Source organism: Prionailurus viverrinus, chromosome E3 (assembly GCF_022837055.1).
Source record: "Prionailurus viverrinus isolate Anna chromosome E3, UM_Priviv_1.0, whole genome shotgun sequence".
Lineage (NCBI taxonomy): Eukaryota > Metazoa > Chordata > Mammalia > Carnivora > Felidae > Prionailurus > Prionailurus viverrinus.
Genome location: NC_062576.1, coordinates 25,872,936 through 25,890,020, shown reverse-complemented (window position 1 = coordinate 25,890,020; position 17,085 = coordinate 25,872,936). Strand labels below are relative to the sequence as shown.

The window sequence follows — 17,085 nt, the reverse complement described above, 5'->3', positions numbered from 1 at the left end:
AAGTGGTCCAGGTTCATTCTTCTGCATGTCTCTGTCCAGTTTTCCCAGCACCACTTGCTGAAGAGACTGTCTTTATTCCATTGGATACTCTTTCCTGCTTTGTCAAAGATTAGTTGGCCATACGTTTGTGGGTCCTTTTCTGGGTTCTCTATTCTGTTCCATTGATCTGAGTGTCTGTTTTTGTGCCAGTACCATACTGTCTTGATGGTTACAGCTTTTAGTATAGCTTGAAGTCTGGGATTGTGATGCCTCTTGCTTTGGTTTTCTTTTTCAAGATTACTTTGGCTATTTGGGGTCTTTTCTGGTTCCATACAAATTTGAGGATTATTTGTTCTAGCTCTGTGAAGAATACTGGTGTTATTTTGATAGGGATTGCATTGAATATGTAGATTGCTTTGGGTAGTATTGACATCTTAACATTATTTGTTCTTCCTATCCAGGAGCATGGAATCTTTTTCCATTTTTTTTGTGTCTTCTTCACTTTCTTTCATAAACTTTCTATAGTTTTCAGCATATAGACTTTTTACCTGTTTGGTTAGATTTATTCTGGGGTACCTGGGTGGCTCTGTCCGTTAAGCTCCAACTTCGGCTCAGGTCATGATCTCATAGTTTGTGAGTTCGAGCCCCACATCGGGCTCTGTGCTGACAGGTCAGAGCCTGGAGCCTGCTTTGGATTCTGTGTCTCCTTCTCTCTCTGCCCCTCCCCAACTTGTGCTCTCTCTATGTCTCTCAAAAATTAAATAAGTGTAAAAAAAAATTTTTTTTTAAAGATTTATTCCTTGGTATTATATGGTTTTTTGATCTTGGCCACAGCAACTTCTTACTTAGCACATCTCCAGAGGCAAGGGAGACAAAAGCAAAAACGAACTACTGGGACTTCATCAAAATAAAAAGCTTCTGGGGTGCCTGGGTGGCTCAGTTGGTTAAGCGTCCAACTTCAGCTCAGGTCATGATCTCACAGTCCATGAGTTTGAGCCCCGCGTCGGGCTGTGTGCTGGCAGCTCAGAGCCTAGAGCCTGCTTCAGATTCTGTCTCTCCCTCTCTCTCTCTGCCCCTCCCCTGATCATGCTCTGTCTCTCTCTGTCTCAAAAATAAATAAAAACATTAAAAAATCAATCAATCAATCAATCAATCAATAAATATAAAAACCTGCACAGCGAAGGAAACAATCAGCAATACTCAAAGGCAACCGACAGAATGGGAGAAGATATTTGCAAATGACATATCAGATAAAGGGTTAGTATCCAAAATCTATAAAGAACTTCTCAAACTCAACACCCAAAAAACAAATAATCCAGTGAAGAAATGGGCAAAAGACATGAATAGACACTTTTCCAAAGAAGACATCCAGATGGCCAGCAGACACATGAAAAAATGCTCAACATCACTCATCATCAGGGAAATACAAATCAAAACCACAATGAAATACCACCTTACACCTGTTAGAATGGCTAACATTAACAGCTCAGGCAACAACAGATGTTGGCGAGGGTGTGGAGAAAGAGGATCTCTTTTGCATTGTTGATGGGAGTGCAAACTGGTGCAGCCACTCTGGAGAACAGTATGAAGTTTCCTCAAAAAACTGAAAATAGAACTACCCTATGACCCAGCTGTTGCACTACTAGGCATTTATCCACAGGATACAGGTGTGCTGTTTCAAAGGGACACATGCAACCCCATGTTTATAGCAGCACTATCAACAATAACCAAAGTATAGAGAGAGCCCAAATGTCCATCGATGGATGAATGGATAAAGAAAATGTGGTATATATATACACAATGGATATATATACACATAATACAATGGAGTATTACTTGGCAATCAAAAAGAATGAAATCTTGCCATTTGCAACTACGTGGATGGAACTGGAAGGTATTATGCTAAGTGAAATTAGTCAGAGAAAGACAAAAATCATATAGTTTCACTCATATGAAGACTTTAAGAGACAAAACAAATGAACATAAGGGAAGGGAAACAAAAGTAATATAAAAACAGGGAGGGGGACAAAACAGAAGAGACTCATAAATATGGAGAACAAACAGAGGGTTACTGGAGGGGTTGTGGGAGGGGGGATGGGCTAAATGGGTAAGGGGCACTAAGGAATCTACTCCTGAAATCATTGTACTATATGCTAATTTGGATGTAAATTTTAAAAAATAGAAAATAAAATTAAAAAAAAAGATTTTGATTCTATCAGTTTTAGCAAGTTGCTTTTTTAGTAATTTGTTAATTTCATCCAAATGTCATATTTATTGGCATAAAATTATTCATAATTTTCTCTTGTTGCTATTTTAATGTCTGTAAGAATTGCATTTGTGTGCATTTTTTCATTCCTAATATCGTTACTATGTTATTTTTCTTTTTTTCCCTGGGTAAGTCTTTCTAAGAGTTTATCAATCTGATACATCTTCTCAAAACCAGCTTTGGCTTTACTGATATTCTCAATTGCATATTTATTTTCCATTCCACGGATGCATGCTCTTATCTTTATTATTACCTTCTTCCTACTTTCCTTTGATTTGATTGGCTTTTCCTTTTTCAGCTTCTTGATGCAAATTTATGTTCTTACTTTTTGGCCTGCCTTCTTTTCTAATGTATGTATTTAAAAGTATATATTTTCCAGTAAGCATTCCTTTTAGGTGCACCACACAAATTTTGACATGTTGTATTTTATTATCATTCTGTTGGAAATAGTTTCTATTTGCCTTTTTGATCCTTCTCTGACCTCTAGATTATATAGAAGTGTACTAGTTAGTTTCCAGATAGTTGGGGATGGTTTTCTCATTATCTTATTGTTAATGATTCCTAGCTTAATTCCACTGTGGTTAGAAAACATACTCTGTTTTAAACTTTTGAGATTTCTCGAGATTGATAAATGTTCCAAATGCAATGGAAAAGAATTAGAATTATATCATCATTGGGTAAAGTGTTCTATCTATGTCAGTTAGGATATAAATTCTATTAGTCTATCATATTCTATCATTAATTTACAGAACTCTTTGAATTTCAACTTAAAATTCATTGGAAATAAGATTGAGGCAAATTTTTTCTATAGGCCATAAACTCTTATATATTTATGTATATGTATGTGTAGATATATATAATTTATTTTGAGAGAGAAAGAGAGTGCATGATCAGGGGAGGAACAGGGAACAGAGAGAGAGAGTGAGAGAGAGAGAGAGGAAGAGAGAATCCTAAGCAGGCTCCAAGCTGTCAATGTAGAACCCAACATGGGGCTTGATCTCGCAAACTTTTCCAATTTTCCTTCTTCAAAGTATATTTTAGTTAGGTATTAGCAAAGAGTAACTATGTTGATATGTAATTGACATAGAATAAAATGCACACCTTTTTAGTGTAAAGTTTGAGTTTTAGAACATTTCCATCATCTAAGAAGTTTCCTTTTGTTTTCTCTTGGTCCCTACCCCCACTCTGAGCCCCAGGGAACCACTGATCTGCTGCCTTGCAGATTATATTTCTCTTTCCTAGAGTTTCATAGAAATGGAATAATGCAGGATGTGCCCTTTTTTATCTGATTTCTTTTTTTTAAGTTTATTTATTTATTTTGAGAAAGAGAGAGTACAAGCAGGAGAGGGGCAGAGAGAGAGAGAGGGAGGCAGAATCCCAAGCTCCAGGCTGTCTACACAGAGCCAGATATGGGGCTCAAACTCAAACCATGAAATCATGACCTGAGCTGAAGTCAGTCATTTAACCAACTGAGCCACCCAGGAGCCCCATAAACATTTTATGTTTTGAAACTGTTTCTCAATTTCCTTTGGCTTCAAACTTTATCTCATAAAAATTTAAATTTCAAATCTAAGTTTAGGAGCTGTTTTTCTCTTCTTGAAAACAGTTTTGTCTCAATATCACATTATCAGGTTAATCTTTAACACAAAAATCTGTAATTATTTAAGCAGTATCTTCTTCAAGTTGCAAAGGTAAGGTCTAAAACACTGAGTTCCGAGCAGCAAATGTTTTCCACCTTGATACACAAGCTTTTCCATCATTTTTCAAACTCCTACAAGAATATTCTTTTTTTTTTAATTTTTTTTAACGTTTATTTATTTTTGAGACAGAGAGAGACAGAGCATGAACAGGGGAGGGGCAGAGAGAGGGAGACACAGAATCTGAAACAGGCTCCAGGCTCTGAGCCATCAGCCCAGAGCCTGACGCGGGGCTCAAACTCACGGACCGCGAGATCATGACCTGAGCTGAAGTCGGATGCTTAACTGACTGAGCCACCCAGGCGCCCCCTACAAGAATATTACATACTCTGCTCCCTTTATATAAGCAGTGCATAACTAGTGATTACACTTGCTAATATTCTTCCATCTGTTGGGCAAGAACGTTTTCATAGCACTGCTTTTTTCATAGATCTGAATACTTACATATGCATATACATATATATTAATCTTATCTTTTCTCAAGTGAGATACACTCTTTTGTTCTGATCATATGGGACAAAGGTGGTAGGATCATGTTTGCACATATGTGGAAAAAGATTGCTGGAAGAATATACGCCAGATAATTATCAGTGCTGACCTTCAGAGAGTGAAAATGTGAAGAGATATTTGAAGACATTTTTCTATTTATAAGAAATGTTTCTGTTCATAAGATTCTGCATTGCCTGAACTTTTACTCTGGACAGTTTTTGGAAATTAATTTTTAAAAAATGAAATCTTTTGGGGTGCCTGGGTGGCTCAGTCAGTTAAGTGTCCAACTTTGGCTCAGATCATGATCTCACAGTTTGTGAGTCTGAACCCTACCTCGGGCTCCCCAATGACAGTGCAGAGCCTGTTTGGGATTCTCTCTCTCTCTCCCTCTCTCTCTGCCCCTCCCCCATTTGTGCTCTCTCTGTCTCTGTCTCTCTTTCCCTGTCTCTCTCTGTCTCTGTCTTTCTCAAAATAAATAAATTAGCTTAAAAATGAAATCTTTTAAAAAACATGCTCATTATAGAAAGTTTGGGGGGGGGCGCCTGGGTGGCGCAGTCGGTTAAGTGTCCGACTTCAGCCAGGTCACGATCTCGCGGTCCGTGAGTTCGAGCCCCGCGTCGGGCTCTGGGCTGATGGCCCAGAGCCTGGAGCCTGTTTCCGATTCTATGTCTCCCTCTCTCTCTGCCCCTCCCCCGTTCATGCTCTGTCTCTCTCTGTCCCAAAAATAAATAAACGTTGAAAAAAAAAATAAAAAAAAATAAAAAAGAAAGTTTGGGGGAAAATAAGAAAGTGTATTTAAACAAGAAAATGAAAATTGGCAAAAAATATTAAAACCATGTATGTACATGTATGTCTTTTTCCCCATTGTATCCTTTGGTCTAAGAATAGTCCCTAACAAATAATGAGAATTTAGTAAATATATATTAATTGAACAAATGAACTGAGAACAAACTGAGGGTTGATGGGGGGTGGGAGGAAGAGGAGGGTGGGTGATGCGTATTGAGGAGGGCACCTTTTGGGATGAGCACTGGGTGTTGTATGGAAACCAATTTGACAATAAATTTCATATATTGAAATATATATATATATTAATTGAACAAATGAATGGTTACTACTATATACATTTGGATTATAATGTAAATATGGTTTTGCTCTTTTTAATTAATATTGTATTGTGAAATTATTATTCCAAAACAATTTCTGCAAGTTGTTTGATGGTTTTTTATCATAATCTATCATGTGGAAATAGCAATTTTGTAGACAGAATATAGTTGGATTCTTTTTTCATTTTTAATACATTCTGCCAGTTTATGTCTTTAGACTGGGGAGTTTAGTGCACATCCATTTAAAGTTATTGCTGATAAGGAAGAACTTACTATTGCTGTATTGTTAATTGTTTTCTTGATGTCATAGCTTTTGGTTCCTCATTTCCTCCCTTACTGCCTTTCTTTGTCTTTAGTTAATTTTTTTGTAATATGCCTTCAGTCCCTTCTCATTTCCTTTTGTATATATACTGTAGATAATTTCTGTGCTTATTATGAGGAGTACATATAACATCCTAAAGTTATAATAATCTATTTTAAACTAGTAACAACTTTATTTGCATACAGAAATCCTAATTTTTTCCAGCTCCCTCTTACCTCCCCATGTTGTTTTATTGATATCACAAATTAGATATTTATATATTGTGTACTCATTAACATAGACTTATAATTATTTTTTATGCTTTTGTCTTTTAAATACTGTGAAAGAATAAAAAATGGAGTTTCAAATCAAAATTGTAATAATACTTGTTTTTATATTTGTCCACGTATTTTATCAAAGAACTTTAGGTTTTTGTATTCAGGCTACTCTGTAACATCCTTTTATTTCAAATTGGACTCCTTTTAGGCTTTTTTTTTTAATTAAAAAATGTTTTAATGTTTTATTTTTGAGAGAGAGAGAGAGACAGAGTACGAGCAGGGGAGGGGAAAAGTGAGACGGAGACACAGAATCTGAAGTAGGCTCCAGGCTCTGAGCTGTCAGCACAGAGCCTGACTCAGGGCTCAAACTCATGGACCATGACATCATGACCTGAGGCAAAATTGTTTGCTTAACCAATTGAGCCACCCAGGTGTCCCCTTTTAGTATTTCTTATAGACAAAGTTTAACCATAATGGACTCCCTCAATTTTTGTTTATCTGAGAATGACATAATTTCTCCCTCATTTTTGAAGGACAGTTTTGCCAAATAGAGAATTTCTTCTTTTTTTTAATTAATTAATTATTTTTAAATTTACATTCAAGTTAGTTAGCAAATAGCACATCGATTTCAGGAGTAGATTCCTTAATGCCCCTTACACATTTAGCCCATCCCCCCTCCCACAGCCCCTCCAGCAATTTTTTGTTTGTCTCTATATTTAAGAATCTCTTATGTTTTGCCCCCTCCCTGTTTTTATATTGTTTTTGCCTCCCTTCCTTTTGTTCATCTGTTTTGAATCTTAAATCATCATATGAGTGAAGTCAAATGATATTTGTCTTTCTATGACTGGCTAATTTCACTTAGCATAATACTCTCTAATTCTATCCATGTAATTGCAAATGACAAGATTTCATTCTTTTTGATTGCCAAGTAATACTCCATTGTGTGTGTGTGTGTGTGTATATATATACCACATCTTCTTTATCCATTCATCCATCAATGGACATTTGGGCTCTTTCCATACTTTGGCTATTGTTCATAGCACTACTGTAAACATTGGGGTGAATATGCCCTTTCAAAACACCTATATCCCTTGGATAAATACCTAGTAGTGCAATGACTGGGTTGTAGTGTAGTTCTATTTTTAATTTTTTGAGGAAACTCCAGACTGTTTTCCAGAGTGGCTGCACCAGTTTGGATTCTCACCAGCAGTGTGAAAGAGATCCTCTTTCTCCACATCCTCACCAACATCTGTTGTTGCCTGAGTTGTTAATGTTAGCCCTTCTGACAGGCGTGAGGTGGTATCTCATTGTGGTTTTGATTTGTATTTCCCTGATGATGAGTGATGTTGAGCATTTTTTCATGTGTCTGCTGGCCATCTGGATGTCTTCTTTGGAAAAGTGTCTATTCATGTCTTTTGCCCATTTCTTCACTGGATTATTTGTTTTTTGGGTGTTGAGTTTGAGAAGTTCTTTATAGATTTTGGATACTAACCCTTTATCTGATATGTCATTTGCAAATATCTTCTCCCATTCTGTCAGTTGCCTTTTAGTTTTGCTGGTTGTTTCCTTCACTGTGCAGAAGCTTTTTATTTTGATGAGTTCCCAATAGTTCATTTTTGTTTTTGTTTCCCTTGCCTCTGGAGACATGTTGAGTAAGAAGTTGCTGCGACTGAGGTCAAAAAGGTTTTTGCCTGCTTTCTCCTTGAGGATTTTGATGGCTTCCTGTCTTATGTTTGGGTTTTTTATCCATTTTGAGTTTAGTTTTTTGTATGGTGTACAAAAGTGGTCCAGGGTCATTTTTCTGCATGTCACTGTCCAGTTTTCCCAGCAACATTTGCTGAAGAGATTGTCTTTTTTCCCTTGGATATACTTTCCTGCTTTGTCAAAGATTAGTTGGCCATATGTTTGTGGGTCCATTTTTAGGTTTTCTATTGCATTCAATTGATCTGGGTGTCTGTTTTAGTGCCAGTACCATACTGTCTTGATGATTACAGATTTGTAATACATTTTGAAGTCTGGGATTGTGATACCTCCAGTTTTGGTTTTCTTTTTCAGGATTGCTTTGGCTATTTGGGGTCTTTCCTGGTTCCATACAAATTTTAGGATTTTTGTCCTAGCTCTCTGAAGAATGCTGGTGTTATTTTCATGGGGATTGCCAAATATAGAAGTTGTTGATTGACACCTTTTTACCCATCACGTCAAATATGTAATCCTACTTATTTGGTGGGTCTTCTGGCCTGCCACTAATAATCTTATTGAGGATTCCTTATGCATGATGAGTCACTTTTTTTTTTTTTTTTTTTTTTTTTTCTGCTTTCAGGATTCTGTCTTTGGCTTTTTCGTTTGATTATGTGTCTCTGTATGGATCTCTCTGGGTTTTCTTGGAATTGTTTGAGCCTCTTGTATTTGTACATCCATGTAATGAATGAATGAACGAATGAATGAATGAACACTACTATATAAATTTGTATTTAATACAAATAAGCTTTTGCTTTTTTTCAGCCATTGTTTCTTCAAATAAGCTGATGGCTCCTTTTGTCTCTTCTTCTAGGACTCCCATAATGTGTATGTTGCTCTGCTTGTTTGTATACTATGTGCTTTGGGCTCTGTTTACTTTTCTTTATTGTTTTTTTTTCTCTTTGCTTCTCTGACTCCATAATTTAAAATGACTTGTGTTCAAGTTTACTGACTCTTTCTTCTTCCTGCTTGGATCTGCTGTTGAATCCTTCTCATAAAGTTTTCAATTCAGTTATTGTATTTTTCAGATCCGCAGTTTCTGTTTGGTTCTCTTTTATAATTTCTATCTCTGTTGGTATTCTCATTGTGTTCATATATTGCTTTTCTGATTTGCTTTGGTTCTTTGTCTGTTTTCCTTCAGCACTTTCAGGATAGTTAAGACGATCATTTTAAAGTGTCTGTCTAATAACTGAAACCTGTGTCCCTTTAGGGTAAGTTTCTGGAAATTTGTTTTGTTCCTTTGAATGGGCAACATGGCCTTGTGATCTGTTGTTGAAAACTGGACATTTGAAAAAAGTAGCCACCTCTGTCTGTCTTTGCAGCCTAACTTCATGCAGAGAAAGCCCTCCAGTAATCTGACCAGTATGAAAACTTAAGGTCTTCTTAGATCTTCAGGTCTTGGGCATGTGTCTTTCCTAGGCCTGTGCATGTGTGTTTTTTTCTCAAATTTCCCAGACATGATACTGCTTTTATATGTTTTAATTGCATTAAAAGTCTCATATCTGCTTCTTCTTGGGGCTCAAATGTTTTATTGTCCTCCTCTGCCTGTAGTCTCCCTCCAAGGTGGCCACAGTTCTACAGTTTTCACTCAGTGTGGCATCTGCCACTGCTTTCACCCACCTCCAGTCTGATATTCAAACTATGTCACAATTCCTATCTGAGCTCTGATTCAGATGAGGCAGAAACCAGTCTCTCAGGCAGCCTCCACACAGGGCAGAATACTGAAACAAATTCCAAGACAGGGGCTGCAAATTGGGTGGCTTCCTCCTGACCATACTGTACAACACAAGAGAGGGGATGGGACAAGGGTAAGCAGCAGAAAACAACCTAGAATTTCTTACCATTTAGAGTAGGAATTTTTTATTGTTTGGGCATTAATTTGCTGCAGATCCTTGACTATTTCTAGAGTTTCTACATAGCTATTGTAGTCTGTTGTTTACTTGACGTTTCTGTGAGGAAACAAAGGCCACCTTGGAGCTCCCAGGTCTGCCTTCTTGCTTATTTCACCTCCAGAGGTACGTTAATTTTAAAAATAAATTCCCCCAAACATTCAGGAATTAAATTAGTCTCTTCTTTTGTTGTAATAATGGCAATAATGATAGTAATTTATTTTAATGTTTGTTTTTGAGAGAGAGAGAGACAGAGAGAGAGAGAGAGAGACAGAGAGAGAGAGAGTATGTATGTTGGGGAGGAGCAGAGAGAGAGGGAAACAGAGCATCTGAAGCAGCCAGTTGTGCGCTGAAAGCAGTGAGCCTAATACCGGGTTCCAACTCATGAACCATGAGATCATGACCTGAGCCGAAGTCGGGCGCTCAACTGACTGAGCCACCCAAGTGCCCCAATAATGATAATAATTTCATTGAGTACCTACTATGTTCCCAGGCACTATCATATACATTTCACCTCTTTAAATAACTAATTTAAACTTTACTACTTTCTAGGTAGTATTGTACCCATTTCATAGATGATAAAACTGAAGCACAGAGGAAACATACCATCTATGTGGAACTAAGACAGACACATGGGGAATGCAATTTTAAGGTTTTAATAGGTAACATGGAACTATTCCTGGTTTTATGTGACTTGAGAGGAGGTAGTTACAGTAGACCAGAAGAAGGTGGCTGGATCATACCCTACCCACTTCCCTTCATTCTATAAATGCTTTAAAATTGGATCTCAGTTCTTGAGCTACATTTTCATGTAGCTAAGGTAGTGGGCTGGCCAAATAAGTGCCCTTTTCCTTTAACATAGGAAATAACACATGATGTATGATCTTGACCAGGAGGGCAAGAGAGGTCCAAACCCAGCCCTGTGGTGGGTGAATAATCAAGGTGATGAAGTGAAGTGGAGTTTCAGAGAGATGACAGACTTATCCCGCCGTGCAGCCAACGTCTTCACCCAGACCTGCGGCCTGCAGCAGGGAGACCGTCTAGCCTTGATCCTGCCTCGAGTGCCCGAGTGGTGGCTGGTGGTCATAGGCTGCATCCGAGCAGGTCAGTGACCCAAAGAGACCCCAACAGACTTTAGGTCTAGCCTGGAGCCAATGGGTCCTGAAATATTAACTTTTCCCTGCCCCTTTTTCTTATTCTTCATAGTCTTTTTCTTTCTCAGACTCCTTCAAATATTCGTTTGCTACTTCTCTCTGTCTTCCTCAACTTATACACCCTCAAACACAATGTCATCACTCTCTAATTCATACACAGACACAGACACATAAACACACACACACACACACACACACACACTTTCTCTTGCACAGTTTCATTTTTTTTAAAAAAACATCAGTTGTTAACATTTTGCTCCCCTCCCACACTGAGACATTTAAGTATCAGCTGCAGACATTGTGGCATCCATAAACACCAGATAAACACCCATAAACCCTGGAGCATGCATCTGCTATGATCCATGAAATTCTCCTCACATAACCACAACAGAGTTATCACACAAGAAGTATAACTTTGATATAATGTATATCCGTGGCCAGAATTCTTTAATTGTCCCAACAGTGTATTTTATACCCATTTTTTGTTTGTTTAAATCCAAAATCTGATAGAAGGTCATGCATTGCATTACATTGTAAGGTCTCCTCAATCTCTGTTAATCTAAACTTTTCTGCATGACAACATCTTGGAAATGTCTAAGCCAGTTGTTTTTCAGAAGGTCCCACAAAATTTGTATTTCTGACTCTTTTTTCAAGATTATATTCAGATAAACATTTTTAGTAGGAGTACTAAAAAGACAACATGCTTATCTCAATGCTTTACATCAGGAGATACATGAAGTCGGTTTGTCCTATCATCGATGATATTATTTACAAACACTTTTGTAAGGCACAATTTCCCTTTGTAATTGTTAAGTAATCTGTACTGTAATACTTTTGAGACTGTGTGAATATCCTGTTCCCCAACTGTCTTTCACCCTATTACATGAGAATCCATTGATTATTCTTGATTGAATTGAATATTATTATGGTGGTTTTATATGAGAATTTTCTAATTGTATTATTCCCTCCACATTTATTCTGTGGAGATTTCCCTTCCCCCTTTTAATTGCATATTTATGTATCTATATAATGTAGAATTGGTGTGGGACTCCAGAATTTTTTTTTAATTGCTTTAAAATGCATGGTGATATATTTCCTCACAAATAAAACCCTACATTAATCCATCAAGGTCATGTGGAATCAAGAATTAACAGCAACAGCAGAGAGAGTACAGAGAAGCCATGTCATCTGTAGAGCTGAGAGATGGCACATAGGAAATCCAAGACAAGAGCTGAGTGCTCTGGGATAGAATAAAAGAAGAATAGAAGCAAAGGAAGGAGAGTCCAAGAATGGGCATAAGACATGCAAAAACTTAGAGTCAGGAGAAGTCTGTGTGAAGAATAGGCATCTTGTAATAGGGAATAGATTTGTAAGAGGAAAAGGTGGAGGGTGGGCAGTGCCTTCACTGTTGGGTGTTCAGAGTATGGTGCTTTCCTGGAGAGAGGGCACAGGGGCTGGTGAAGAGAAGAAAAGCAGAGGGGGAAGTCAGTGTTCTGTGGAACCTGAACAGGTAATAAAATGGAAGGTAGGTGGTAGCAAGATTCAGGATGAGCCATCTGGTGGAGAGATTAGAACCCAGTAGAGGCACACAAAGACCTGAACTAACTGTTGGTGATGGAAGATGGAAGGGAGTGTAGGAAAGTTAAAAGGATAATGTAGTTAAATTTGGGTATGAGGAATGTAGAAAAGAGAGGAGGTTCAAGATGACACAAGGGACTGAAAGAGGAGGAAGTGAGAGGAGAAAAATGGAGGCAGGGATACAGCTAAACCTGGTGTCAAAGACACTGTACTACTTGTGTCCATAGTCTGTAGTCCCAGTCCTAAAGTAGGATTCACCTGTCTACTGGCTTGATCCACCTAGAGTAGAAGAAGGTTAGGTCAGGCTTTTCAAATTTCAATATACATAGGAATCCCTTGGAGAGTTTCTTAAAGTGCAAATTCTGATTCAGTAGTTTGGGATGGGGCATGAGATTTTTGTGGTGCTGATGGTACTGGTCCATGGACCATACTTTGCACAGCAAGAAGCTAGCAGATTTCTATGCAGATAAGCCAGGCCTGAAACCCAAAAGTTCCTTTTTTCATCCCCAGGAATAATCTTCATGCCAGGAACCACCCAGATGAAAGCCAAGGACATTCTCTACCGATTACAAGTGTCTAAAGCCCAGGGCATCATGACCACAGATACCCTTGCCCCAGAGGTGGATTCCCTAGTTTCTGAGTGTCCTGCTCTGAAAACAAAGCTCCTGGTGTCTGACCATAGCCATCACGGGTGGCTGGACTTCCGATCGCTGATTAAGTAAGTTTCAGATCTGATGAATGTGTTTTCTAAGGAAGGGCAAGAGAAGAGCATTCACTCCCAAGTGCTGGTAGACAAACATTCAGTGGGAGAAGGTCACCTGGACTGATGCCAGAAGACTTCTCTTCCCAGCTGTGCCCCCGATTTGTTTTGTGACCCTGGGCTGGTTCCTTCCCCTCTCTTGGATGCAGTTGCTTTATTTGTAAAATAAGAGTATTGAAATTCTATGCCTCTGTCACTACAGTCTAAACACTTTAGTGCAAATGAGATGAGTCAGAGGGTTATTGTGTTGAATCTTCCTTGTAGGTAGGGAATCTGAAATATTATTTTTATATAACAAACAAATATATGAAGAGGTTGAATGAACGTACAAGATGAATTTTTAAGGGAAACTTGAGACTGCAAGAAAAATTGAGTCTGTGGCTGGTAGTCAGCTGGGGGAACAAACAATTTCCATCTCTCAGGTGCTGCATAGCTTTAAGGACACCTCCCAGGGAAAGTTAGGGAAGTGTTGGAAGTAAGAAAGACCCCTTCCACCAACAACTCTGATTCTGTAAACCTTTAGACATTTTTTCTATCACCTGAAAACCATGCTGTGTTTGTTTTCTTAAAGTAACCCCTCAGTTTTGAAAGTTCTTTACTTCAGCCTCAAAAAGCAAATATTAGGCTGAAGTCACATCTTACACTGGATTTTAAAGTCAGAGAACTAAAAGAAAATGGCTTAAATAAAGAATATTCTTGGGGTGCCTGGGTGACCCAGACAGTTGAGCATCTAACCTGATATCAGCTCAGGTCATGATCCCAGGATTGTGGTACTGAGCCCCGCATTGGGCTCTGTGCTGAATGTGAAGCCTACTTAAGATTCTCTGTTTCTCTGTCTCTCTCTCTCTTTAAAATAAAAAGATTTAAAAAAGGATATTCTTTAGATTCCCTTAAATTGCCAAAAGTCAATATGGTACCATTTCTCAGCAAGAGTTGGTGTTACTGGCAGCCTTGGGATCATTTGCAGTTACTATGATTGAACACCATAGGGAATTGGCATTTATAAGCATAGACCCAAAGGAGAAACTGTCAATTCTGAAGCCCCCAAGAATCAAGGCACACCGGGGGGACTTCAGGCTTACCTACCATCTCAAGTTTACACCAGGACAGATGTGCATTTATGTTTCTTTTACTCTCCCTCATTTTCTTTTCCCTGCCCCTCATAGCCAAGATTATGGGGTTAAATTCCTATAAAGCTACTTCATATAAAAAAAAAAAAAAACAAGCTTAGCAGTGTGGTTAAGAGCACAGTCTGTGAATCAGACTGAATTTGAATCCTGGCTGTGCCACATGCTGGCCAAATGTCTTCAGGCAAGTAATGTAACCTTTCTGAGCCTCAGTTTCCTCCTCCACAAAATGGGCACAATAAAAGCAGTACTTCTCTTTTAGGGTTGCTCTGAAGATTGAATGAGTTCTTATTTGTAAGTCACTTAGAGCAGTGCCTGAAAGATAGTAAGTGCTATTTCAATGTTTGTTACGTTAAAAATATTCCACTATATTTCCCCCCTTTTGTAAATGAATAAATGTCAGTCTACTTATCCAAGTCACTCACAAATTCCGTTTGATTCTTAATACAAGGAGAACTGGTTTTTCCTCCAGTGTTGTAAACCTCCATTTTTCTGACTCCAATCCCCTCATATTGGATCCCCGGGGATCCCAAAGCAGGAAACATGACTTCTCCCCTTTTGTACTGAATCCCTTTGCAGATCAGCATCCCCAGATCACACCTGTATTAAGTCAAAGACGCTGGACCCAATGGCCATCTTCTTCACCAGTGGGACAACAGGCCTTCCCAAGATGGCGAAACACAGTCATGGACTTGCCTTGCGATCCTCTCTGCCTTCATGGTAGGAAAGAAGGCACTGACTTAGATGCTGGGCCACAGATATGGGGTGGTGTGTGTATGTGTGCATGTGTGTGTGTGAGCACACGTGTGTTGGGAAAAGAGCTCTAAGTAGAATTGACTCCATCCTGTTTCTTCCCTCTGGGCTCTTTGGTTCAGACTCCTGAGAGTCTTGAGATGTAGACACTTGGAATGCTAACGGTTTGCTGACAGAGGCCTCTGATGACAAAGGAGGCACATTTAGGTCCTGCCTGAGCACCTTAACAAGAGGTGTGTAGGAAATGTGTGCCCGCATTCAGCAAACCACACAAATGACAAGCCATTGTGTCCCTCTCAATTGACTCAGGGTTTGGTGGTAAAAGATACAATGTTTGAACAATGCCACCTGAAGTGGCAGGTCCTTTCCTCTTCCCAGTTATGAACACATGAAACTTGGAGTTACCCAGTCGTGAGCTCTCAGGAAAAAGAATACCTGGAACCAAGCCACAACATGCCACTCCCCCTGACCTAGAACAAACAGTCATAGAGGCTGAAGCTGTAGCCTTGGGTTAATCACTTAATCAACGTTTAACTGAGCCTCTTCTCCCATCTGTCCCTACCTCAGATAGTAATATTCACACCAGATCAAGTTCTATATATTTTCTAACTTATTAACCAGACCAGAGGGCAGACAAGGCTTTTTGTGGACAGTGACTATCTGTGCAGATGCAGCAGTTTGCAATGGTAGCAATTGAGTAGCGAAACTCTGGAGGAATAGGGGTGGAAAGAAGGCAGAGGCTTTCTGTGCAGTCTGAATAACAAGAGCACAGGCACAAAGATATTAAAAGTAGCATTATAGAACTACAGACACTTGAGGATAGCTGGTGCTCAGGGTGTGGGGTAAGAGACATATGGGAGGAGTTGGGAACCAGTGAGCAGGGCTCAGGATCTTGTGGGCCTTGGTGTAGAGTTTAGAGTTTTTTAGGCAGATGATGGAGAGGTATTGGAGTAATGGGATGTATTTTAGCAAGGGAAAGACCTGATCAGATTTGTGTTTTGAAAAGATCACTGTGGCTGCAAGATGAAGGGAAGCAGAAGGGGTTAGGATCTGCTGGGTTTGAGGTGCCTGAGGGACACTGCAGAAGAGATGTTCAGTGGGTAGTTGGGTCTGAAACTGAGAAGACAGGTCTTCCCAGCTAGTAGTATTCTGTGGGTGAGCCACAATCCTAAGAGGGCTGGGATGAGGGAGGGTGGATTGTTTATTAAAGTTAATAGTAAATAGTTAGTAAAGCTCCTGTTAATAGTAAAGCTCCTCAAAGCCATAGTTTAGTAAATAGTAAACTATTACTAATAATAAATAGTTAGTAAAGCTCCCATAGCTATGGGAGGATTGTGTTTTCTCAAGGAATTATGCACATAGACATCCCTCAGAATCACTAAGATAGGATAGAGACATGAGAAACCTTTCCCACCCCGCTTTCTAATTATTGCCTATTGGATAATTGTTTCCAGTCCTTGCCAAGATGGGGTATTAATTAGGGGTCTTTCTCTCTCTTTCTTTATTTCTATCTCTCTCTCCCTCTCTCTCTTTCTCCATCATAAATGACAGAAAGCCCAATCTCAACCTCTTTAAGCCTAAAAGTGAATAAAGGAATTTATTGGATTATGAGGCAGGGCACTCCAGGCTTTGGCTTCAGACATAGCTAGAGTCTCTGGATCAGGTTTTTATCTCTCCATCTGATGTGTTTTGTTGCTCTTCTAAGAAAGGCTTATCCCTTGTTATGCCCAAATTACTGCCAGCATTACCTAGGACTATATAAGTAACAGAGTCAATTCCCAGCCTTAAGGATCATTATAACTAAACCCATTGAAATCACACATGACCAGAAAATAGGATTTGGCATGCTTTAGGGACCTGGGGTGGGAGTGTGTCTGGAGCCCACTCAAACCACATGCACTGAGAATGAGAGGTGGGTCACCCCTGAAAATCAGAGTCCCCAGCCCTTGATCACATTCTCATGATCACCTAGCT

General features: G+C 39.0%; 1 protein-coding gene across 1 annotated transcript in view; it reads left to right on the top strand.

Moving 5' to 3' along the window:
- The window catches only part of LOC125154444 (acyl-coenzyme A synthetase ACSM1, mitochondrial-like), a 45,312-nt gene that overhangs the window by 9,196 nt on the left and 19,031 nt on the right, over nucleotides 1-17,085 (top strand). Inside the window, exons 3-5 of the mRNA XM_047838775.1 lie at nucleotides 10,633-10,843; nucleotides 12,982-13,189; nucleotides 14,938-15,078. Of these exons, the coding sequence (XP_047694731.1) occupies nucleotides 10,633-10,843; nucleotides 12,982-13,189; nucleotides 14,938-15,078 (560 nt within the window). The remainder of the gene's footprint in view (nucleotides 1-10,632; nucleotides 10,844-12,981; nucleotides 13,190-14,937; nucleotides 15,079-17,085) is intronic.